We start from the raw sequence: 23,948 nt of genomic DNA on the forward strand, positions 1-23,948 counted from the left end.
ACGGATAGGTGACTTGCTGCTAGCGAGTAGCTGACCTGATCAAGGGAAAACGCCAACTCATTCGCTGTCTACGACACCATGGCACAGAATACGCAAGGATCGAAATCGAAATGGAAAGTCGGCTCGTTTCTGCAGCAGGCAGTCGCCGGCGTGGAATCCAGATTGGATATGATCTTGGCTGAGGAGGAGGACCAGAAACCGTTGACAAGGTCCACATCGGTCAAGTCAAAGCAGAATGAGAGCTTAGGACAACAGGCGACAAGTCCCAACCTGACTACAAGCAGTATGGAGTCTCCGAATGTCCTCACGGGAGTCTCGAGGATCGCGTGGCTAATTGCTTTCCAGCTGTTTCGCGGAGCTCATCCAATGCGCGCAAAAATGATCGTCTACAGGAACGCTTGGCTCGTGCCATGGTCAAATCAAATGCTGTCGGGAATGTTGTGTCGCAGTCACCTCCGAGCAGGGTCTCTTCGCCAGCCAGTTCCGTACCGAGTAACGGCACGCGGTCGAGTTTAGATATCGAATCAAGTATTGTCTCACCTACAGGGGCCGCAGAAGAACGCCCGGATAGCCCGCTTGTCCGACAAGCAAGCTCACTCGAACTACCGGCAGACTCTAGGACAAGTTACGACTCTGGAGTTGTTTCGCGGAATTCCAAGGAGCTCGTCGCATCGCATATTGACGAGATAGTGCCTATCGAAGAGTCTATAGGAATCGAACAACGTCCCTCGCAAGATCTAGGCATACCAGAGCAACATGAGACCGGCAATTTCGAGAGCCCGCGAGTATCGCATGACTTAAAACAAGCGGCGGCAGACACCGCAACGGATACAAATAGCGATAATCCAGCTATTGCGCAGCTGCAGGCAGAGCACAAGGCAGCGGAGTCCCGCCGGCAGGAGGAATTGCACTTGTACATTGAACGAATCGATGCGCTACAATCCAAGCTAAAGTACCTGGCCAAAGAAGCCGCAGAGTCTGCTAGGAAAGCTGCGGCAACCGCTGAGCCCGGGAGTGCCGAGAAACTCCTCCATGAGAAGGACGAAAAGATTGCGCTACTGCTTGAGGAAGGGCAAAAGCTCTCCAAGTCAGAGATGGACCATCGAACGGCGATCAAGAAGCTCCGACAACAGCTGGCAGATAATTCGAAGACACAGATGGAGAATAGGAAGAAAACAGAAAAACTCGAACGGGACCTGGCGAACTTTGAGGCTAGAGCAAAGCGTGCTGAGGCTGCGGAGAAACGGGCGAGCGAGTCACTATCCTCCCAGACAAAGGTCGCACGGGACCTCGAGGCGGTCACGAATGAGCGGAACGCATTGTCCCAGACGGTTCAAGAGATGAAGGCACAACTCGCCCGAGCGGTTGCGCGTGCCGAAGCAGCCGAGGCCAAAGCCGTGTCAGATGCTTTGGAAAAGGAGAAGCAGCGGACAACTCACTTGGAAGAGGAACTTGCAAGCGTCAAGATTGAGCGCGAGATTAATGAGGAAAAACTAAGGAGGGAGGTTGCCGATCTTAAGGAAGGCATAGAGCAAGAGAAGGAGAAGGCTAGGATACTTGAGGCCGAGCTCAAGGGGGAGCAGTCTATCCTGGAAAGTAAAATGGAGTCGCTTCGCTCGAAAGCAGAAGAAGCCTCCTCCGGTTCTACCAGTGATGCTCAGGCCAAACTCTTACGCCAGGTCGAGACCTTACAAACGCAGTACGCAGTGGCTAGTGAGAACTGGCAGACCCTCGAGGGTTCACTACTTTCAAGGCTAGCCAATGTGGAAAAAGAACGGGACGACATTGCAAGGCGAGAAGGAGAATTGCGACGGAAGATGCGTGAAGTGGTGAGCACGGCCTTCATTCCTGTACTCAGTCTCAATTGCTGGCTAACATCGACATAGAATCTCAAAGTGAAGAGGCTTGAGGAAGAGCTTGAAAATGCCAAGGAGACCGAGCACGATCTAGAGAGCAAACTTGAAGGGCATGTGCAAGAAATTCAGAAGCTGGGTCAAAAACTCAGAAAAGCAGAAGACGACTTAGTTGCTGCACAGAAAGACTTCGCTGAGCAGAAGAAGGTGTGCGATGCGACATGGGCTCAGAAACTTGAGGACGAGCGGATGAAGTGGCGGGAACAGGCACTGTCTACTCAAAATTCACTCCAAGAACTGCGTACCCAGTCGCCTGTTGCTCTCAGTCGCAGACCAAGCAACCTTGAGATAATTGGGGCATCTCTGCCTGACTACAGGCCCACGAGTCGCCGTTCTTCAACGCTCCTCACGGCATCATCAGACATGGGCACTCCCCCGCGCCAGAATTCCCTTCCTGTTCCGGTACTATCCCCGCCGATGTCAACAAGCCTGTCAAATCCTCCGATCATGGAGTCTCCGGTCATCACCTTCGAGCCGGACGAATTCTTCAGCGGCTCAGCCACACCAGCTACCCCGTCCGCTTATGGATTTGCCCCGAGTCATCATTCTCGAGGCATCAACGACATCATCTCGGAGTCGACTGTCGGCGCTGGGCCATCTGTTCAGCTGGTTGAGCGCATGAGCGCTACAGTTCGCCGCTTAGAGAGCGAACGAGCCGCTGCCAAGGACGAACTTGCACGGATCACCAGGCAACGTGACGAGGCTCGGAAGCAGGTTGTTGACCTCATGCGGGAGTCAGAGGAGAAGAAGGCCTCTGATGCTCGCGTGCAGGAACTGGAGACAAAACTTGAAGACTTGGACCAGCGCTATCAAACAACTCTGGAGCTGCTTGGTGAGAAAAGCGAGCAAGTCGAAGAGCTTCAGGCTGATATCGCTGATCTCAAGAAGATATATCGGGAGTTGGTCGATAGCACCATGAAATAAGGCCTTTTCCTCCGACTGGTCCCTTTTCGGAAGAGCCATTGACTATCCCTTTTCATTTCTTCCTTTCTTGTGTATATATTTCTTCCCTTGAGAACTTCTCTACTAGATCATGTGTATACAGGGTGCCCCCTGATAGAGCATTCAACATTCATTTTAGGCTTAAGCCCCATTCTCATTCGTGGAGATGAGCGATGAGGCCCTGAATATCCGATACATGTTACACATTCCTCGCTCTGCCAGTAGGATATTCTACCAACGTTCAAATCAAAGTTCAATACCCTCTCTCTCAGCAGTCTGAACGATATATTTCTTAACCTAGAAGAGACGAATGTCAGCTCATTTATACTTCGGCCACCTGAGAACACCGACAACCCACCTTCGCATCAGGCGCCATATCAATAGCCAGACGACCATCCGAATCCTTCTTGTCGGCCTCTGCACCGGCCTTGAGCAATGTGATCGCCGCATCCCCATGACCCTCGGAGATGGCGTGATGCAGAGCCGTCAAGCCATCGATATCGGTAGCATTGACGGGGCTTTTTCCTTCCTCCAAGAGAAGTTTGATGATAGGGATGGATCCAATCGCCGCAGCGCGGTGAAGTGGTAACTGCCCTCTTCTGTCCTTGACTCTGGCACTGCATTTGTTGGTTAATAGCGTGCGCACGGTGGAGAGGTTGCCTTTGGATGTTGCGAAATGGAGGGCGTTCTGATTGAAGCAAGCGCGCATGAGCATCTAGTAGTCGGATCTGGAGATATTTGACACGTACCTGGCCGGAGACACTCTTGACGTTGACGTCTGCTCCCTTGCGTAGTAGCAGGTCGATGATGGGGTCACCTTCTGCATTCTTCAGACTCGCTGCGATCATGAGCGGAGTCCATCCTGATCCATCCTAGCAGAGAATTAGCAGCCCATCAAGTCATGTGCGCGAGTTCAACTGACCTCCACGTCCGGATCGAAGTTCTTCTGAGCTACTAAGAGCTCTACTATGGGAAGGTGATTGAACGCAACGGCCCAGTGGATGGGGAGACGCTCGTCCTCATCTTTGACCGTAGCAAGTTTTGGGTTTGCCTATAATCAAATCCGCATCGATAAGCAAAAGGGCAGTCACGTCGTTGTTGAGACCGAGTGATTGACATTGGGGATGATCTATATGCTGCGGGGCAGCTTTCCGAGCACTTACATTCAATAGCGACTCGGCAGTCGGAGCTGTCGCAAGTTAGCTCCTGAAGTCACATATTTCCAGGAAGCGACAGAAGTACTTTTGCCTTCTCTAGCTGCCTCATGCAGAGGAAACTTCGTTTCTTGATTTGGTTCCATGATGCTGTACTGGTCTGTCCCGACAAGTGTGGAGTATGGCGACTGGCGAGAAGCTCTGGAGGGGGAGCTGTTGACACCTGAAATCCATCTTGATGCCTCAGGCGCTCAGCAAAGCTCTCCGCCGAAAGGCAAATCGGAGGTGACTGGACTCTGGCACTAACGTGAAATTACTACCTTGACCATCGCTTCTCAATCCTCGCCCTTTGCACCTTTCTGCCACAGTCACTTTCCTTGTCTAGCATATTACGGATGCGGTGACTTTACTCAAGCAAATTCTACCAACGGTTAGGCCTTCAAACAGGGTTCAAGACGCGTACAACACGTCCTCTCCGGCGATCTGCGCCAATCTTTGACACCAGCACCGCCCTGAACAATCATTCGGACTTGTGGAATTGTCTAAGATTTCTACCATTGGGATATCATGGACGTCATACCTTCTACCACACCGGACGAAGCCGTCCGCAGGTCCGCGAAGCGAACCGCTGAACTTTTCGGCTCCGAATACCTCATGGTCACACCCAGTGTCGCCGATGGATCGATCGGACTGTCCTACCGACGAAAGGCGGAATACTCAGACGTGAAGGAATTACCTCCAGCTCTCGCCGAGAAGCAAGCGAAAGCAGCAGCGGCAGGTCGCGCGAAGCGCCCAAAGATCCAAGCGCAAACGAAACCACAAGCAGACGGAAGCGGCGCCTCGATGTCACTCGTGAAAAGGGCTGCTGGACCGGCCGCGGGCGGAGTGGGTGGTGAAGATCAACCGAAGAGTCTGATTCAGAGGCCCTCGGCTACGCGACAGCAGAGACCTGACTGGCATCCTCCTTGGAAGCTGATGAGAGTGATCTCGGGACATCTGGGATGGGTGCGGAGTTTGGCAGTGGAACCGAACAACGAATGGTTTGCTAGCGGTGCTGGTGACAGAACAATCAAGATCTGGAATCTTGCGACAGGTGCTCTTCGTCTGACGCTCACGGGCCATATCTCTACCGTCCGCGGGTTGGCCGTGTCTCCACGACATCCGTACCTCTTCTCCTGTGGTGAAGACAAAATGGTCAAGTGCTGGGATCTGGAAACAAACAAGGTCATCCGCCACTACCACGGTCATCTGAGCGGAGTATATACTCTCGCATTACACCCGCGCCTCGATCTTCTGGTGACTGGCGGTCGAGACGGTGTTGCCCGAGTTTGGGATATGCGGACAAGAAGCAATGTCCACGTTCTGGCGGGCCACAAGGGCACCGTCGCCGACGTGAAATGCCAGGAAGCCGACCCACAGATTATTACCGGTTCTCTCGACGCTACAGTCCGCCTGTGGGACCTTGCAGCCGGGAAGTCCATGGGTGTTCTCACGCACCACAAGAAGGGCGTGCGCAACCTCGCCATCCACCCGCGAGAATTCACATTCGCCAGCGCCAGCACAGGGAGCATCAAGCAATGGAAATGTCCCGAGGGAGACTTCATGCAGAACTTCGAGGGCCACAACGCCGTCATAAACTCCCTCGCCGTGAATGAGGACAATGTCCTCTTCTCTGGTGGTGATAACGGCTCCATGTGCTTCTGGGACTGGAAGACAGGCTACAAGTTCCAGTCCATCGACACCATGGCCCAGCCGGGTTCTCTGGACGCCGAAGCCGGTATCATGGCTGCTACATTCGATCGGACCGGCTTGCGTTTGATCACCGGAGAGGCCGATAAGACCATCAAGGTCTGGAAACCGGACGACGAGGCGACGCCGGAGTCTCACCCTGTCACTTGGGCACCGACCCTTGGCAGACAGAGATATTAGTTTAGGCCGTGGATGTCATCTTTATACCCTTGAACTGAATGCAGAATCGGGCTGTTGTTTTGTTCTTTTGTCGTACATGGGAGTTCAGCGTTTGTTCCAGATTGATGTTACTACAAGGTCATGGGGGAATTTACAAAAGATATTTTCTGGTTGTATGATATGCACTTGAACTGCGTAGGATCGATCAATCACATTATAATGGTTCTGAATCTTGCTGCTTGATCATAGACTTCAAAACGAGTTAAAGGGTATCTTTGCTATCAAATCAGTCCTTGTACAGACAGTCACAGATCAATACCTGGGTACGCCAACCAATGCAAGTCCGGACCCCTACTGGTCCATACCCAATCCCAATCCCTTCGCCTCAATGTCCTCCCGGAACGCGGCTCGAACGTCTTCTGGTGCAACCCTAAGCCTCACTTTCCCGCTTCTGTCGCCTCTGCTCGGAATGGCAGAACCGCCTAGAGGTCCCTTGACTCCTGCCCCGTTTTCTAAGGCAAGGACTCCAGAGTTCATGAGTTCCATTGCGGCAAAGCCAAGAGCTCTCACACGCGCCCCGTTGTTCCCAGCGAGCAATAAATCCTTGATGCCTGCGCCGGCTGAGCCGGCGACTGCAACCGCTGCATCGGCGATTCTCTTGGCTTCGTCGATCACATCGCCGAACGTTGACTCTGTAATACCGGTTCGTTTAACACGGGCCAGTAAAGCAGCGAGGAAGAGCTTTGCGGACAGCGGAAGGCAGCGGAGTGATTGCTGGAGTGGGGTGGAGGTGGCTTCTTGGATGGCTTGCTTGATTGTAGCGATGGTGACCCGCCCCGCGAGCTGCTTCTGTGCTGTGTTCTTTTCAGGTGACTCGACCTTGACTGTTTGTTTGCTAGTAGATTTCTGTCTTCGTGCTGGGGTTTTACTGGGTGTAGGGGGCAGGGACTCGTTGTCGTCTCCGTTCTGTTCCGCATTCAAATCGTCGATCTTTGCAGCCTCGTTGGACTGTTCTGCAATTTCCACAGCGCGTCGACAGATGTCTAATGCACGTCGAGCATCTCCACTGACAGCAGCTACTTTTCGACTAGCGAATTGAATGGCATCAGCATCAACGATATTTCCCGGAACATTGGCCAGTCGGGTGCTGATAATCTCCATGAGATCCGTGTGCTTATAACCAGGGAACGTAATGCGAGTCAACCCGAGACGGCTGGAGATTTTGTTGCTCAACGTCCTCTCTGGCAGATCCATGGTGTTTGCCACAGCAAGGACAATAAGTCGTGAATGGCGAAGGGCAGGCCAGTTGAAGAAATTGTACATGACGGATTGATTCTTTGTGACCAACTGGTCAAGCTCGTCCATGAGAACGACACATGACACTCGTCTGGGGGAGGGATGCGAGAATTCCCTTTCGAGAAGATCAAGCGCATGGGAAGGAGAAACGCGATCACCCTTGAGCGCTTCCCAGAGCAGTGAATAAGATTGATGAGGATCAGTCACTTTCATTCCGTTGATTTCAACAAAGATGAAGTCGTCCATTTCCTCAGCGAGAACAGCAGCATTCAACTGCGCAACCACCTCACGTACTGTAGCTGTCTTGCCAGTCCCTGGTGTTCCCGAAATATAAATGCAGGTACCAGCTCCTTCCATGATTGCTGCACTAAGATGATTATAAACAGTGTCGAATTCTGCCTTTCGACAAGGAAGTGATGTAGGTACGGTCGAAACATGCAGTAGGGTACGTGCTTGGCGATAAGGTGAATCGAAATGAGAAGGAGGCAAAACACGAGTTCCAAGTGGTGTAAACTCTAACGGCTTCTTAACGACGATCCTATTGAGCAGCTTGTCAAACTCTGCCCCAGAATCGTCAGACATGACTTCATACCTCTTGTGCGACGGGGTAGTCAGAGCTTTCTTGCGTCGCGATTGTGGAGTAGCGTTCGAGGCTACTTTCTGCCTCTTTCGAGGTGTAGAGGGAGCAAAATCATCGTCCTCTTTCGTATCAAGGTACTGAGTACATTTCCGTCAGCAGCCATTTTTCACGCGAGCAGAAGGGACTTACATCGTCATCGACTTGCTTGCGCTTTTTGGCCGCTTTCAACCCTTCCTTGACCATGGCAATGAGGTCGTGGATCTTATCCTCCCGGTACACGTCCTCCCAAATGAATTCGTCAGTATATCTGCCTTGAAGCTGGTTTACACCTCTCCGGCAGATAATGCATTTGTTGAACTCGGCCAATTCCTCCTTGCCCTTTGGGGGCGTGCCGTTCGGATATCTGGCGAAGAAAGCGTCCTTGGACATCACGGCAGCTTTCCCATTGATCGACGTGATAGGGTTGACATTGAAATCTGCTGTCAGATATTGTTCGTTCGGCAAAGCGTCCGCCCTTCGTTTGTTTTTGGTCGACATGAACTCATCCGGGGACGCAAACCACATGACGTTGACCGACTTGACCACCCCATCCTCTGCCTCCTCATCTTCTTCCTCTAGAAACTCAGTAATGATGCCGACCCAATCCTTTCCCGGTTCCGGAGATTTGAGCAGCACGACTTGACCCAACCGACACTCAAAGGAACCCATCCGTGCCCCTGTGATATTCCGTCGGTGCTTCGCATTAGGGCGAGCTGCGCGTCTGCGAGCCGACTTTGCATCGGCCTCATCGGTGGCGGGGGTCGTTTCTCCGTTTTTGGTATCTTCTTCTTCTTCGGTTTCATAAATCCAATGCCATGGAAGATCTTCATCTCCCAGCTCGTCGTCGGAATCATCGCGCACTAGACCACCCTTGGTCATCCATAATTGGGCTCGTTGTCGAGCACTGCGCCTGTGAGACGGAGTATTCTCAACTTCATCAGTAGAGGCCACGGCCATTTCCTTCGATTCGGGTGTATGCGGAACTGGGTTGCGAGGTCTGGCCTACACTCGGCGTTGAAAACTGAAGAAAGAGTTCAAGACGCGTCAATGCGCGTTGTCCACTTTGACCCTGTTTGGGCTTAGTGTGGTTGCTGGGCCGTCCACCAATCAAAATCATAGCACTACCACTTCCTAAAAAGGTCTTGTATACAACCACCTACCCTGGGTGCTCTATTAGAGAGGTATCAGTGTGGCCTAATATCATCAGCTGCCCTCATCACAACACTAACCACGTGATACACACCATCAACACGGTCTTCTTCATTCTTTATTTCTTCATCTATCAACCATCCTCATCAACAATGTCACTTCCTCCGGATCCTCGACTTAAGAATCCATCTATATACAATCGTGAGCAGATTATCGCAGCTGTCTCAGACTTTTATCAATTCTTGACCACTCTTCCTTTCGTGGAGCCAGATGACATTCTGTATCCGCCTCCCGAAGGATGGCCGCAAATCACTAAGGATATGTTTGCCTTTTTAAACAAAACAGATGAGGTAATTGAGCTACTACGCCATCTACCTTATCTTGACTCCTCATGTGGAGAATGGATTATCTTCCCTTGGACAAATGCTTGTGATTATATTAAAGGGAATGTCAAGGCATATATCCCTTTGCCTCCGGAAGATGATTACAAGTTTCCCCCATGGGTGATTAATCTCACCTACTCAAAGGGCAAGTATGGAAAATATCTCATGCTAGATACTACTGATGGTTAGTTCTTCTTAATCTTTGCTATAAATAACAGCCCTCTTACTAGCTATAGGCACAGTCACAGTCTATGAGATTTGTGGGAGTTACTTTGATCCTGTCTATGCACCAGATGACCCCCGCAGCTGGCGTGATATGTGTGATGACCAAGTTATGCCACTAGCAGAATATCTTAATGAGCGGAAGAAGTATTTTATCAACCTTGAGTGGATCCCACCGGTCAAGGGACTTGAAACATGGCCAGATCTCCGTATGTGGAGTGACAGTGATCCTAAATCTAGCCGCGCAAATGTATGTTATTAATTCTAAGCTCTATTATCCCTCTGCTGATCCGATTTGCATAGCAAATGCGGGAAATATATTTATCTTATGGTTGGCCGGACTCCTTCCGCAGAGAAGACTGCCAAAAGGCACTGGAAGAATGGTATCGTGGTCTCAGGAGTTGACTGTTTCTCTAATACTTGATCAGCCATTACTACATGACATATAATCTTCGGGATCACTTTTGATAGTATCTATGGGATTTGAAATCTCCTCCTTTCACCCTGCTATGTTTCTCTTGCCAGATTGGTTGCAGTGGGCGTGGGAAGGTGCCCCAGCCCTGTTGCTCGTGGGCTCGCTGCCATGATCAAGCCACCCGATGTTGTCTCGGCATAAGTCGGATGCGGGTGTGTCTTCGGCGGAGCGACGACCACGGCCGATGTGGCTTCCAGGTCTATCTCTTGCATTTCACTGGAGCAGTCATCGGAGCACCGTACAAGACCGAAGTACTGTTTCAGCTCTGTGTCGGTTGCTTTCCGGCTAGAATTGGCTTCAATCACAATGATATCGTCAGGATGGACGTCGACGCTTCGCTTCTCTGGGGGTTGTACATCGCGGTGTAGTCTTTTGCCCATGGGTTCCGGTCGAACCATGAGTCACGATTTAGGAGAGCGAACCCTCGATGATCTTTCCCGTCGCCAAAATTTGGCTGGCACCGGTTGATCTTCAGGCCATCATCACTGTCCCCAGGGTCCACGAGCGCTGACCACGAAATCGAATACACCTGCCTAGTAAAGACAGCCTTAACCAGAACCCACTGCGTCCACAGGTTTCCCCCATTTCTTGGGGGCTGGTCGCTGTACGAGGTATCGACATCACGAGATGGCGCCCTCTTGGCGCATTTTCTTTGAAACAACCGACCGGCTGCTTGATTCTCGTCTGCGTCCACCGCGCGGATAAACTGCGATCTTGCAGCGCCTTGACCTTTATTGCCTTCGTCACAGTTTTGTAGCTTGCTTCTGTCACGTTCATCGTTGTACTCCTGAACGGTGGGCCGAGTCCGGTCAGGTGGCTCCTTATATTGACAAGTGACAAATTCACCGCCGGGATTGTAGCGAGCCACTGGTGAATAGTGCCAGCAAGGTTGAGGGTATTTGGCGCAATCGAGAGTCATCATGGCGGTTCGAGCGGCCCGGGTATCATCTTCAATGCTGGTGGTTCGCGTTATATATGTCAATTACACGAACGGCAATTCACAGTAAAGACTCTAAGCTCTCAAGATTGTTAATCCTCAGTTATCTTCGAGGCGAGGGCCATGTTCGCCCATGTTCTCAGCCTGTCTATTGCACATTTGCTTCTCTCAATTTCTATCACCTCCGTGTCGCGCGGCCATAAGATGGCGCTCACCTGTTTCTGGCCTTGGCGAGACACCCTTGATCTCACATAAGCCGCATGTTCCATACACATGCTAACAATCAGTTGGTTTAGCCAGGGTGGCGAAAGGGTGAACACTGCTTTAGCGCCGCTCGACCTAGGGTGAGAGGGGTGGTGAGAATGGTGGACGTATAATAGACAGGGTGAGAATCTGGGTGAGACCACCCGAAGTGGCATTCATCTTCCACTAGTGGTGTTTAAGTCACGAATATTGATCTGATCTAGTGAGATCGACATGACTACAGTTCGGGGTTCAACTGGCACTCATAACTCTGACACACAGGAACAGATGAATGCATGGATGGACGTTTCCATTTAGCTCGACCCCTCGGTGAAGCGATATGCAGGTTACCACGTCTATAAATATTAGCTATTCGAATATGCACAAGTAGAGTCCATCACTTGCCGCCAACGAACTTGGAGGCCTGTCATAGGCAGATCGCCGTTCTCGCCGTCAGGCTGCTCTTGTGGCGCGCGACCTCGAAGTCTACCATGAGATGTACCACCCCTGACTGTCCGAAGCGATATACATTGGCGAACGTTACTACCTGAAGCCGAGGCCAGGGGCCATGAGCATAGCTTGGATAGCCAGCAATGCCATGACACCCTCAGAGAACTAATCGATGTGGAGGGGTCCGCCACGTCATCTAGGAGCATGCTCCAGCGCTGAATTTTTGCCTCGAATAATATATGTCAACCAAACTTCTCTGAACACCTTATGAAATACACAGTGGTTGAATCTCAGATACTTCCCAGACTCTTGGTAAGGCCATAGATTCTTGAACAGCTCCTTTTCTTCTTCATCCTTCGCCAGCCCGATGAAGGTATCTTTGAACTTACGATTGTTCTCACGGGCCAGATCGTAGTCTTCAGGTTCAACCATCCCATCCACAGGGAGTACAGCTTGCTCTCGGAACAGTAACAACATATGCCCAACTCCTTTGATGTTTTCTTCTTCCTTGGAGTGGAGCTCGGTGTCCTCGCTGCTGAAACCTATCGGGCAAGGGGCGTTTGGGAAAAACTCGCTCCAGTGAGCTGCAATGTTCATGAGTGCTTCGCGAAGAAAGAAAAGGTCGCGGTTTTCCCATACTCCGCTCACGAGCCAAACAGGTTTCCGGAGGATAGGGATTGCCGGTTGCTGGAGCACAGCCCAGTGAAGAGGCGCTCGTTTACACACCTGCGCCTCGTAGTATTTGTGGATGGTTTCGCTCTCCAAATCGTCGTTAATCCGCTTCTGCTCGTCTTTACTCAGGCTCTCAAAATCCGCTGGTCGTTCAGGGACGACCCAGCCTTCCCGGACAGGTCGAGGATGTCTACACATTGTGGGAACGCCAGCTTGGTAGAACAAGGGAGCAACGCACGCTGACTGCCAGTCCACGATGCGGGTGATCCGATAAGTATCTGGATCCACGAAAATGTTATCCAAGTGAAGGTCCGGATGCCAAAGAACGTTGATAGAAGACGGTTCATCGCTTGACTGGGGGACAAGATAGGAGGAGACATCCATATATTTCTCCAAGAGTGAGATACCATCTTCGGGAAGTTCTCTGTTCTGGTTCGACCGGTAATAGTTCATTCGAGGAACAGCATGTGTCTTGATCCACGCCATTTCATTCTGGCCGATTGCACGAGTGTATTCAAACGCATCTTTCCCTGCACAAGAGAGAAGAAATATGAGAAACAACGGAATGGGAATCCGATAATCCACCTACTTACAAGGGCCACGATCCAATTTCATGTCCTTCCTAGTCCCACTCCACAGTTCGTTCGTGGTCAACGGCCCAATGGAAAACCGTTCGAAGACGTCAGATTCAATAGTGTGTGCATGGATGTCTTCCGCTTCTCCGACAAGTGAGCGCAAGTCTTCTTTGAAATAAATGCAACCGTGCTTGTCAAAGCAAATGGTGGTCAATTTGTTTTCCATGTCAACCACTTGAGCGATTAGTTGCAGCTTCAGCTCCCGAGGCCATCGATTCCAGACAGAACCCAGTCGTACGCCAGGGGCCTTTTCCTCAATGATATATTCGGCCTCAACTAAATTGCTTGCTGCATCGGAAGACCAAGACAATATCCGAGGAACAGGAATATCGAACACATCACGAAGCTATTGATTTTAGCGATATGATAACAGCCAAATGGCACCGAACATCTTACCAGCTCACGTGTGGCGACCTCGGAGGCAACGGAGAAATGCGCAGGTCCGGCATTGGGATTTGGGAGTTTCGCGAAGACCTCCGACCCATTATCCATTTTCAAGATGAAGGCTTTATTATGCAGACCTTCCGCACATTTGGTGATTCTAGTACCTTGAGTAAGTTTTAGCAATTAGATCTCTGGTCCTGATGCGACCAGAACCCACAATACTGGGCCCCATCACAAACATTAATTGCGACGTCGAGAAGTTGCTGTAAATTGAATTTCAGATAGCGTTTTGCAAGTTCACTTTCTTCGTTGAATCTGTATTTGCGCCTGAATGAGTCGCTGTACTGAGATGACGAGCCAATTTGCTTACAGCCATCGGTGTCTGGTGTATCGATACAAGTCTTCTTCGGGGATTCTATGTTCTGTGAGAACAGCGTCAATCACTCAACGTGCCCAATTTATGCGATGATACCTGGAAAAGTCACCTGTGCCGTTCTGTCTTTCCAGATAAATCTCGGGGTTGCGAGCTGTTGCCTGACGCGCATCCGGACGAAAACATGAAAAGAATCTCATGTTCTGAGAAAAGTAGGGAACACGAGGTTTCGCATATACTTTTCGCTTACCGAGTTCCCAAAGATTCCTAGAGAGTTTAACCATAGTCATCGAGAGTGGCAGGTGTCGTCCATTAACTTCTTGGCCTCAGCTCGGAACATTGGACTGGGGAAGAATTGGCGTCCATTCCTTGTTTCAGCAGCGGAGACGTTATGTCATGAAACGTGTTGGCGCTTAAAATGTTGGTCGTCAACTTAGGTCTCCCTCTGAGACTACTATTGTGGCTGCTAAACCACTGTAGCTCTTTGCAAATAGGCGCCCAGTCAACGGATGAGCGCTGAGAAATGCAGGATAGTGGGGATATACCAAAACATCTATCCTAGCAAACATGCTAAGTGGTGGATCTTCAGCAAGGCACGGTCCGTGCCGGGAATGAATAGTTGTTGCTTTGATCAGTCTCTGATGGCACTTCAGGGTCGAGGGTCTACCACCAGAGCAGAAGCAGTTTCTTTAGCTTACCCAATTCATCTCTGGTCGATCTGGGGTCTGATATCCAATCATTTAAGTTGCTACTCAGGCGCACAGATGGCGCACCTAGGACTAAAAAGAGGCCAGCTCCCTACAGTTACCAAATAGAGCTTCAAGACTTCTCCCAGTCTCATTCATACAGCAGCGACTTATCACATATCATTCAATGGCGGTCTGGGACTGCCCAAATTGCCTCAAGCATTGCGAAAGCCCAGGAGAGCTCATCCAACACCTCCACAATGACCACCTGTATGAAGAATCGGCTTTGCCTTCGGAAAGCAAAGGGCACCGGACACGCTCAACAGGCGCTGAATCCAGTGAATCCGACAATGAAATCCAATATGTTTGCCCTTTTCCGAATTGCACCCACACAAGGCAGTATACATCGAAATATAATCTACTACGGCACTATTTTGACCGTAAGTGACTAAACCATATTAAAAGCAACACATCTAACTTAAGCCTCGGTCAGATTCGGCTTATACAAAGGAAGAAAGGCCTCGTTGTCCCAGTTGCCACAAAAGCCACAAGATGTTAGGGTCTCTAACAAGGCACTGGGAGAAATCATGTAGGAAAAAGTTCGAAAGACATGGATATACCAAAGCTGAACGGCAGCGTTTGCTTCGAGAGTTAAACCTAGAGAAAAAAAGAATTGCGACGAGCATAGATAGAGCGTTAAGACAGACGTTAAGGACGAGCACACAGCACGCACGCACATTTGGAAACAACGAGAAGAGAGATAGCTGGCGAGTAAGGCCCAGAGAGAATCAGAAGAATAATGATGCTTCAGTTGACGTGAGATTTACGCTAGATCTCACTCAGGGTGCGACCAATGATCATACCTCAGGTATGTTTACAGATGCCCGAAAACACTAGTATCAATCTCTCCTCTAGTCTCCTGCGACAGTCAATATCCTCTTCCCAGCTAACAACGACTCCTGCAGCTTATAATCTAACCTTTACAGATCACAGCAGGATTGCAGCCCTTGATATGAGGATGATGGGAAGTGCTTGTTTATCTTCTTCCCTTAGAGCTGGAACAGACCAAGACACTGAGCAGGAGTTACTGTCTATCGACATTTTGGGGCTACATTCGCCTTCGCCACAAAGACTGAATGAGTCATCCGTGGCAGATTACGGTGAATCCTTTGTCATAAACCCGCCAAATATCAGTCGACCTAGTGTGACACCTAGCGATAGCAGTTCGCTAGATGCTTCTAATTCGTTGCATTCCAGCGTGGAATCCCAAAACAGCTTATGGCCAATAGTTCCCGTTTCAACTCTTTGACATTCGCCGATACAAACTCTCTCATACGGAGTGCTGTCGTCAGCAATCTAGCCGATCACTTTCTCGTACAGACGCCGTCGCTAGGGACATTCCAATGGGAGTTGCCGAGTTCGCACCCCTACGATCATAGCCCTGACATGTGGAGTTGTTTTGCTTCAGTATGCGACCTGTGATGCAGAAATGTATTGTGATATTGGATATGGACTTTATATCATGGTTGTAAAGAACTTGAAGCGTAAAGTTGATTATGGCCGGCGGCCTTGCAAACAGAAGAATATGCACCTCTTAAATTCCAGACGCTGTAGTGTTAGCATGCGGAATATTGTGCCAATGTACCGCGTTCTTTGACAATCCTCCTTCCACTGTCGTTTTATTTGAGGGTCCGCTTAGTACTCTGTTTCATATGCTATTGAAATTCAAGTTGCTGGACGTGGTCGTGAATGGCATCGCGCTCTACACCAAGGTGAGATTCTACGGTGAAGATTGCACGGAATGAATTTGACTCAATAGCCCTCTGAAGGTTGCCAACAGTGCACTGAGACTGGGGTCAAATCAGATTCGGAATCTAAGAGTCGAAGCACGATGTAGTAAAGTAGTAGAGGAGTGCTCGCAAATTCAGCCCTTATAAACATTCTAGTCAGTGCCGGATTAGAACATCTGGACGAAAACGAGAGGGAAACCACCAGGCGCTGTCGCGTGCGGATCCGTCATCGACAACTGCTTGTTTCCGTAGCCGAGCTTCCAGGCTGTTGTTGCTGAATCCGTTGACGGCTCCTTTGAGGTCGGATACAACCTACGTAACGATCTGCCATCTGAGGTATCTCGTTCGTTTTGGTTCGTCAGTACCAAGAACGCCTGCTAGGTGTGACGGCTTCCAGCACTAGATATATCCAATCAGTCCTCTTCATAGTTATATCTTGAATCTCGAGCAGCATTATTAGTCTTGGTCTTGTAAAAGCATGATCCTACTATACAATTTGACGATGGTTGCAGTAACCAGCTGGTAGTTTGTAGGACCACATTATCGGAACTCGCAATGATCGGTCATTTTGATTCAATTTGGACTTGACATCAAGAATCAATGGCCACTGTTTCAGCACTCCAAGGTCGTTTTCCAACCGAAAGACAAAATATCATCATTCCAGACCTAAACCCTCACCCCGATTCCACCAAGGATCCCTCAAGACTTGGGACATAGTGGCTCTCTCCGCAGGATTAAGACTTACCATCATAGATATAACTCTCTTTGTTTCAGCGTCAAGGTTTGGGAAATCGTCTTCTTTCCACTGGGTGAATCGCATACTGGGATCTCCAGCTGTTGCCTCTGATAACTCCATCAAGATATGAGCCCATCTCCCATGGTTAACATGTGTTACGAGTTCAAAAGGAACAGGGTCGAAGAATGTGATCAATCGGCTCAGGATCTCCAGTTCAGATTCGACTCCCGCTTCCCTTAACTCTTTGAAGTCCGGGTGTAGGGTTTCCATGCCTGTTATCACATAGAGAAACTGAGGGCGATATTAAGCAAATATCATTTTCAACAAGGAAAGTCCAACTCACAAGTAGTCCATAAGAGAATACGTCAGAAGGCTTACCAAGACCTCTCCCTATTTGCGCCTCCGGACTGCGCCACATGACATTCCCTATTCTAGCATGGAGCAGCTTTTCGCCTTCCAGTTCCAGAGAACAGTCGAGATCAGATAATACCACTTTTTCAATGCCGAGTTGGCCTTTGTTGTTTTCTCTACAGTTGATCATAACATTGTCAGGCTTTATATCTGGAGAATAAATATGTCAGTGAGATTGCCCAATGGAGTGGTATTCCACTTTATTGCGCCCAACCTAAGTGTATCCAGTGTTTAGCGTGAAGCTTCTCCACGGCTCGTCCGACTTCTCGCAATATAAATTTTCTTGTTCTGACAGGGAGGTATGAGTTGCTCTGTAAGAAGGGAAAGCAAGTCATGCGTGAAGTATTCATAAATAAGAACCAACTCGTCTTCATTGGCGTCAACATGAGTTCGAAGTTGACTGGTATCTGGAAACTCCCGTTTGAGGCTTAGGGAGTGTTTGAATATCGACTCAGAAACAGGCTTCAGAACAAACGATCGGCCCTCACAACTGGTTTCCATTGCCGCCTAGTTAGTATCTAGTTGAGAGTCACTAGCAAGATTATTGAGACTTACTGCGCGAGGTAGATATTGAGCTCTGGTCTCCTCGGATGAGCTTTGAGCACCCTATCACGCACGTAAATGCGACCCGAGCTACCAACAAGGGTTGAGGACATTCTGAGTCCGATCGCTCTAAGCCTGTGAATATGGGCAAGGAGAGGATACGAATGGATTTTGATTCTTGAAAGGTAGCAGTAGGAACACATTACGGGGGGTATTGGGTAATCGTTGGTTGTTTGGAGCTTCAAATGTTATGAGCTGAAACAACAATCACATTCTTTACTAAAGTAGCCATACATAGCCTTATCAGTCGCACGACCCTCATTACCCCATCAATTCTCTCCACCATTTCTCTCCACCATTTCTCTCCACCATTTCTCTCCACCATTTCTCTCCATCATTTCTCTCCATCATTTCTCTCCATCATTTCTCTCCATCATTTCTCTCCATACTAAGATATCCCTGTGTCACGGAACGAAGGCGTTGTGTATAAATGGACGCATCTGCAGCTCGAAAATCTACAGTGCTGCACGTGCTTCCGCTTGGTCCTCAGTCTTCTTCAGGGAGCTATAATTTTGAAGGAAACCCACCATGACTCAAAAACCTGTCAACAAGGTGTGAAGGTCTACTTGCGATCTGGAATCAACCCCTCCATTACACTCCAAGATCTAACACCGAATAGTACAATATGGTAAGTTATATTTGTGCATGCACATGCTCCTGAAAGCTGACCTTATTAGCGCTCCCATTCCTCCGGTGTAGAGGGTGATTGTCCCATCTGCAAACACTTCAATTCTCAACATACCTTCTTGAAATGTAAAGCGAAAGATTGTGGAGAGCGCTGGGCCATCTGCCAGGCCAATGGCACATGGTCTTTATGCATTGGGTGCATGCACCATCCTGGAGCCGGTCCTGAGGGGCCGAGCCAGACGGATGGATGAGGATGAATGCGGCGGAACATAAGTGAACTCCGCGGGTACTGGATAGGGAGATAGGGATTCAAGGCAGTCACAGGGAAACACGCAGTCGGGGAATAGCGACAGCGATTCCCCCGTCCCGGACGAGCACTGAGATAGAAGACGGTTCAGTATACAGCACTCAGGCCACGGGGAGACCTCATGGCACGGCATCTATACGACCCCCTAACAGGCCTTAGGGCCGTCAAGCACCGGATACACGTCTACGAGGCGACGTCCCCCTCTTCTTCCCTTTATATATCTCTCTCCTTTATTCGCACGTCTGGCTTTCTTGATTTAAGATAAAATCAAGTAAAACTACTACCCTCTCGTGCTCGCAGCCCCTTTTAATGCAATAGTCCCTTTCACCAGCTGGTAAACTCACCGTCACTCTCACATGATTATTCTTGGCAGTCCTGGTTTCTTGCGGAGAATAATATTAATAGTTGGTGACTGATGCTGATTAGTTATGTCCTTCCATATCAAGGTTTGGTTAGAAAAGATCTAACACTATTAAAAATGAAGTATAACAAAGAATGAGGTCATGCAGCATCTCCAGCGCAGCCCAGGCTTCTTTGCCCTAGGCAGGAGTATCACGTGCCTCTTTCTTGTTTGCCCGCTAAGACCACTTCTGGGAAATTCTTCATCTCAATTATCTCTGAGATCTTCACGAAACCCTTTCTGCCATGGCGTATGATGCCGCGGCGTGTGATGGCCAGATAAAATCTTTGCTTAATATTGAAAATGACCTAAGAATTATTGTCTGGACCAAGCTCCAAGTGCCCCCTGGGGAGGAGCTGGATACTAACTGCTGGGCTGGATATTTTCAGCCACTGGTTCACGCTGTAGGCTACCATACCACTGTATGGGCCAGAGTGTAGGAGAGTCCAAACATCATCATTCTGGCAACATGTAATCATCCCTTAAGTAGTCTAATTACTCATACATATACTAACTAATGCTTATAGTATGGTACACTACCTCAGGATTAAGGGAGTTCATGGCGTCCCCTTCCGCCCAGCTATATAGGGAGAGTCTTGCCAGTGGAGCAATAGTACCCCTAGTCTCTTATAAGACTATTTATGGTGATGAAAGATGGTTTTAAGTGTTACCTTGATCATTTACCTAATTATTTCAGGTCTACTTTCCAGCACCTATGACACAAGCCCAACAGGCTGAGATTTCCAAGCTAAGGGGGATTCGCCCACCTATCATGGGGTTTAGTATTCCATAGAGTTAGTTAAAGCAAATGCATCTTCCTGTTCAGTTATGGGCTACCTAGACAGAATACTTGCATGGACAAGAAGCCTAATTAATGCTATGGCTGCATTTCTAGCAGGATGCAGGGAAGGCTGAGTTTAGATTTGTATCAACAGGCTATGGGACTGTGATGGAGAGATTCATTGAGGAGCTGGAAGAAGTCGGCCCCATAGAATGGAAAGAAGAGTTCTATGAATTTAAGAGACTGCCTCGTCTTTGAATCCTATTAGTCCTCTTAATTCTTTTCTTACTTTGTCTGAAGTTGCATATTCAAGATTATGTGGCTATCACTCCTTATTTCAACTTCTTCTCCCCCTCAGAAAAATCCTTTGTTACTCCTTTTCTTATTACCTCTTACTAGATTGTGACTAATTCAGCCGCACCGGACTGGAAGCTCCATCTCTCATTTGCCTTGGCGCTCCACTGCGTCTGCTGGAAGTACTAGTAGCCTACGCAGAAGAACATATATGACTCAGGGTTGCGGCGAATGAGCTGCGCGTTGGTCTCGTCATAATCCCTAGGTATAGTTGTGGGATTTTTGAGCATGGTTTGCTGCTTGGTCCAGCTGTCTTTAGGAGCTATCAGCAAGGGGTGGGATTCGGCTAGATGCGAGCTCTCTAGGACTTACATGTTATATCAGGAGTCTCATCGTTGCCTAATACGAGATGGAACAGTTCATGGTAGAGGGTTGCGCTTCGTGGGAGGACTTTCATAATTGACAGGCCTGCCTTGGGTGTTGCAGACCCGAGCCCGTCCACACCATCATGGTTTGTGAAGGTAGAAGGGCACAACGTGATTGTATTGGGGTTGGTTTGCTGCTGTGTGGCTCCCATGTTTTTGTTGGATGTGGTGCAGTAAGACTTACTCCCGTAGCCTATATCAAAGATGTACTCCAACAAGTCATCTGACCAATAAGGAACAAGCTTATTCCTTACTAGCAAGTTATTTTTTTTCTCCCAGAGGTAATTCTGGTATAGTGGGACCTCCTCGATCGTCATAGGAACCATAGATCCATCCTCTGGATTTACTTTCATAATTGTCTCATCCCTACTGGTGTCCCAGGCCGCATCTGACCGCGATAGCTTTTTGAGCCATTTATCATTGCAGTATAAATGAGGCGTCCTTGCCAGTCTCGTTGATGTCCCATCCAGGAAATTCTTCGCTTCTAACAGATAGTCTGCAACGCAGTCAGAAGTGTGGTTCGTGGAGGTGGCTCAGTGACGGGGAAATCTCACCCTTTACCCAAGTCATTGCGTCAGGATCGCCAGTGGCCCTGAAATAGGACCAGAGATACCGTCTGGCGACATCATACTCCGCCGCGGAGGGATTCTCCGCGTTGGCGAGCGCCTGCAATCCGGAATTGACCAAGGCTTTGCTTTCAGATAACCATGTTTCGAGTGTTGGGAGATAAGAGCCGCAGCCGCCCAATTCATCCGTGCCCTGTCTGATCACAAACAACGAGCTGATTGTTGAACCAACGGTGAGAGTGGGCACGGAAAACAGCCAGAAGAGGCTGAGGGATTTGATATACATGACCAAACCACTATTCCCGGCCCAGGAACAAATAACACCGAGATCAGTGAGCACGTGAATTGATTACGCCCACAGAGGGCATGTTTATATCCCTTTTAAACCGTCAGATTCGGTGCATCGTCCTTCTTTGGCCTCGCTAAAAGCTCAATGGACCCACAACTCTGGCAACAGAGCATCAATTTGAGAAACCAAAGTCTGGTGGGTCAGTTCTAGCTTCTTGAGGCATTATTGTCAAAGAGAGAGAAGGAAGAAAAAGGGTCGGATATTATTACTACTAGGTTACTAGTAGTCACTCACTGGTAGAGACACCCCTGGTGGGCTCGATGATTAGCGTCTAGTATTCAGCGCAGGTTTTAGATCCAATAGACGATTACAATAAGATTAAGCCAAGGGAATCCCATCGCGGACTTCCATTACAGTAAAACCTCGTTATAGCAAGATAAAATTCATTTGACAGGCTAGATTTCTCGTTATAATGAGGTTCTTGTTATATCAAGGACTAGTAAATACATGAGCAAGCAGGTACACGTGATTCAAAGAACCTATTTATGATAGGTAATTAGGTATAGCTTGACTATGGCCTACACTCTAATTATCCGCCCACATAAAAACCCCTTGATATTACGAGATCTATATGGGGGCAAAAGGCCAAACTAACGAGACTCGTTGTAACGAGGGATCTTGTTATTTAGGGGAAATTAATTCAGACAAGGAAAAAATCTCGTATTATTGAGGCTCTCGTTATATCAAGGCTCATTATAGCGAGGTTTTACTGTATTCCGTATCATTAGCGTCGAAAATGTCTCATATTGGTTGCAGATGTAGATCTTGGGCGCGGCGGAAGAGGCCGGCTCCGAGAAGGGATCACTAAGGAATCCAAGCTTGAACACGGATGTGCAGGGTCCACTCTGGCGAACCCTTCAATCTGTTGAACCTCCTGTTGCGATATTGTATTTGATGTTCATCCTGACCGCACTACTTCTGCTTTAGGGCTGAGACCTGTACTGTATATAACCACCACAACAGTTCAACGTCTCCATTACATCTATGTGACAGTAAACAGTCTCATTGAAAGTCACGCTCTATCCACAGGGTCGAGGGATTTCTCATGTCAATCAAGCACTGGACATAGGTAACGGGGCTGCTTGGATCCTATCTCCACTCTAGATTACCGTGCCTCTCTACCACGGAGCATAGTCAGTTAGGATCCAGGCGATAGATTATTCCTTTCAGCTTAGCCCCGGCGTGTCCTTTACAAACATGGTAGTACACCCTAAAAATAGATCGTTCTTAAATGATCTAAAAAAGCAAGGATTCTTCCATATACTCGCGACCCTGTCCATCACTGCCAGGCCACACATTCCTCCATATCGTCCAGGGCTTTCCTATCAAAAATGATCGCTCCTACCCGCCCTTTTATCTTTTTGGCTGCCCTGGCTCTGGCTGGCGTCGAAGCCAAATCGGACTGTTGGACCTCCGTCCACAACGAGACAATTGCCTGCTTCAACAGCGCCCCCATTGCCTTCAGCTTCGATCTCGACACGGCATCTGATTGTCAGAGCTGGTGTGGGAAGATTCCGAACTGTGAGGCTTGGATCTATATCAACCAGTCAAGCCAATGTGACCTTCACCGCACCGCGCCAGTGAGCATTTCGGACAACAGTGGCTTTACTTTTGGCGGATGTGACCCTGTCCCCATCATTGAGACTCGGCCGGTTGCTACTCCGATCCCATCATCCAATGTCACGGCAAGCAGCACTCGCGCGGCAACAGAGACCAGTAGTTCAGTACGCTTTGGATCCTTCAATCTCTTTCCATTTAGAGTCTTGGCTGACAATAGATTTCTCTAGCCCCGTGAGAAGCGTGGAGTGGGTCATCGCAGACATGTTCGCCACCATTCGGGGAATGCCCGTACAGCTGATGTTTGGACCCCAGCGGAGGGGACTTTATTTTATTTTATTTTATTTTACTTTTTTCAAATCCCGCTTAAATGCGCCGAGTCAGTAAATTGAGCACAACTAGAGTCTATTTGCATGTTTCGGGGACTTCCGGGGGATTCCCTGGCGCCATGGACCCGTGGGCCGTGGACCTTTTCTGTGGAATAGTTTATAAGAGATAACGGACCGTACCTTAAAGCGGCTAAACTCTTGGGGTGAGTACACAGGTCAGGTGCCGGGTCAGAAACGCCGGAAGCCGGCCCCACAGGTCTTGGCACAAGCCGCGCGGCACCTCACCTTTTAAATACTGTACCACGCCCGGTGAATTTCGCTTCCTGTATTTA

At 49.1% G+C, this 23,948-nt stretch overlaps 7 protein-coding genes across 7 annotated transcripts; 3 read left to right on the plus strand and 4 right to left on the minus strand.

Moving 5' to 3' along the window:
- Positions 1-78: 78 nt before the first annotated feature.
- On the plus strand, positions 79-2,837 carry CDV56_102296 (M protein repeat protein; the record flags this gene model as incomplete). Its single annotated transcript, XM_026755915.1, has 3 exons — positions 79-283; positions 346-1,829; positions 1,887-2,837. The coding sequence occupies 3 exons, from the start codon at positions 79-81 to the stop codon at positions 2,835-2,837; spliced, it is 2,640 nt and encodes an 879-aa protein (XP_026610991.1).
- A 264-nt stretch (positions 2,838-3,101) lies between these two features.
- CDV56_102676 (ankyrin repeat domain-containing protein) lies at positions 3,102-4,155 on the minus strand (the record flags this gene model as incomplete). Its single annotated transcript, XM_026756295.1, has 6 exons — positions 3,102-3,152; positions 3,214-3,543; positions 3,605-3,727; positions 3,778-3,906; positions 4,019-4,044; positions 4,098-4,155. 6 exons carry the CDS (start codon positions 4,153-4,155, stop codon positions 3,102-3,104), a joined length of 717 nt encoding a protein of 238 aa, XP_026610992.1.
- A 421-nt stretch (positions 4,156-4,576) lies between these two features.
- On the plus strand, positions 4,577-5,938 carry PRP46 (WD40 repeat domain-containing protein; the record flags this gene model as incomplete). The annotated part of the gene is made up of 1 exon (XM_026756487.1): positions 4,577-5,938. One exon carries the CDS (start codon positions 4,577-4,579, stop codon positions 5,936-5,938), a length of 1,362 nt encoding a protein of 453 aa, XP_026610993.1.
- A 330-nt stretch (positions 5,939-6,268) lies between these two features.
- On the minus strand, positions 6,269-8,789 carry CDV56_103066 (origin recognition complex subunit 1; the record flags this gene model as incomplete). Its single annotated transcript, XM_026756685.1, has 3 exons — positions 6,269-7,751; positions 7,806-7,930; positions 7,983-8,789. 3 exons carry the CDS (start codon positions 8,787-8,789, stop codon positions 6,269-6,271), a joined length of 2,415 nt encoding a protein of 804 aa, XP_026610994.1.
- Positions 8,790-10,093: 1,304 nt separating this feature from the next.
- Positions 10,094-18,034, minus strand: CDV56_103482 (uncharacterized protein; the record flags this gene model as incomplete). The annotated part of the gene is made up of 9 exons (XM_026757101.1): positions 10,094-10,277; positions 10,367-10,928; positions 12,081-12,893; positions 12,957-13,344; positions 13,395-13,546; positions 13,600-13,804; positions 16,977-17,258; positions 17,311-17,494; positions 17,934-18,034. The coding sequence occupies 9 exons, from the start codon at positions 18,032-18,034 to the stop codon at positions 10,094-10,096; spliced, it is 2,871 nt and encodes a 956-aa protein (XP_026610995.1).
- Positions 18,035-20,575: 2,541 nt separating this feature from the next.
- On the minus strand, positions 20,576-21,667 carry CDV56_104539 (uncharacterized protein; the record flags this gene model as incomplete). The annotated part of the gene is made up of 3 exons (XM_026758158.1): positions 20,576-20,712; positions 20,763-21,311; positions 21,370-21,667. The coding sequence occupies 3 exons, from the start codon at positions 21,665-21,667 to the stop codon at positions 20,576-20,578; spliced, it is 984 nt and encodes a 327-aa protein (XP_026610996.1).
- A 1,394-nt stretch (positions 21,668-23,061) lies between these two features.
- Positions 23,062-23,517, plus strand: CDV56_104746 (uncharacterized protein; the record flags this gene model as incomplete). Its single annotated transcript, XM_026758365.1, has 1 exon — positions 23,062-23,517. The coding sequence occupies one exon, from the start codon at positions 23,062-23,064 to the stop codon at positions 23,515-23,517; it is 456 nt and encodes a 151-aa protein (XP_026610997.1).
- Positions 23,518-23,948: the final 431 nt, after the last annotated feature.

The sequence above is a fragment of the Aspergillus thermomutatus genome, assembly GCF_002237265.1.
Source record: "Aspergillus thermomutatus strain HMR AF 39 chromosome Unknown NODE_260, whole genome shotgun sequence".
Taxonomy (NCBI): domain Eukaryota; kingdom Fungi; phylum Ascomycota; class Eurotiomycetes; order Eurotiales; family Aspergillaceae; genus Aspergillus; species Aspergillus thermomutatus.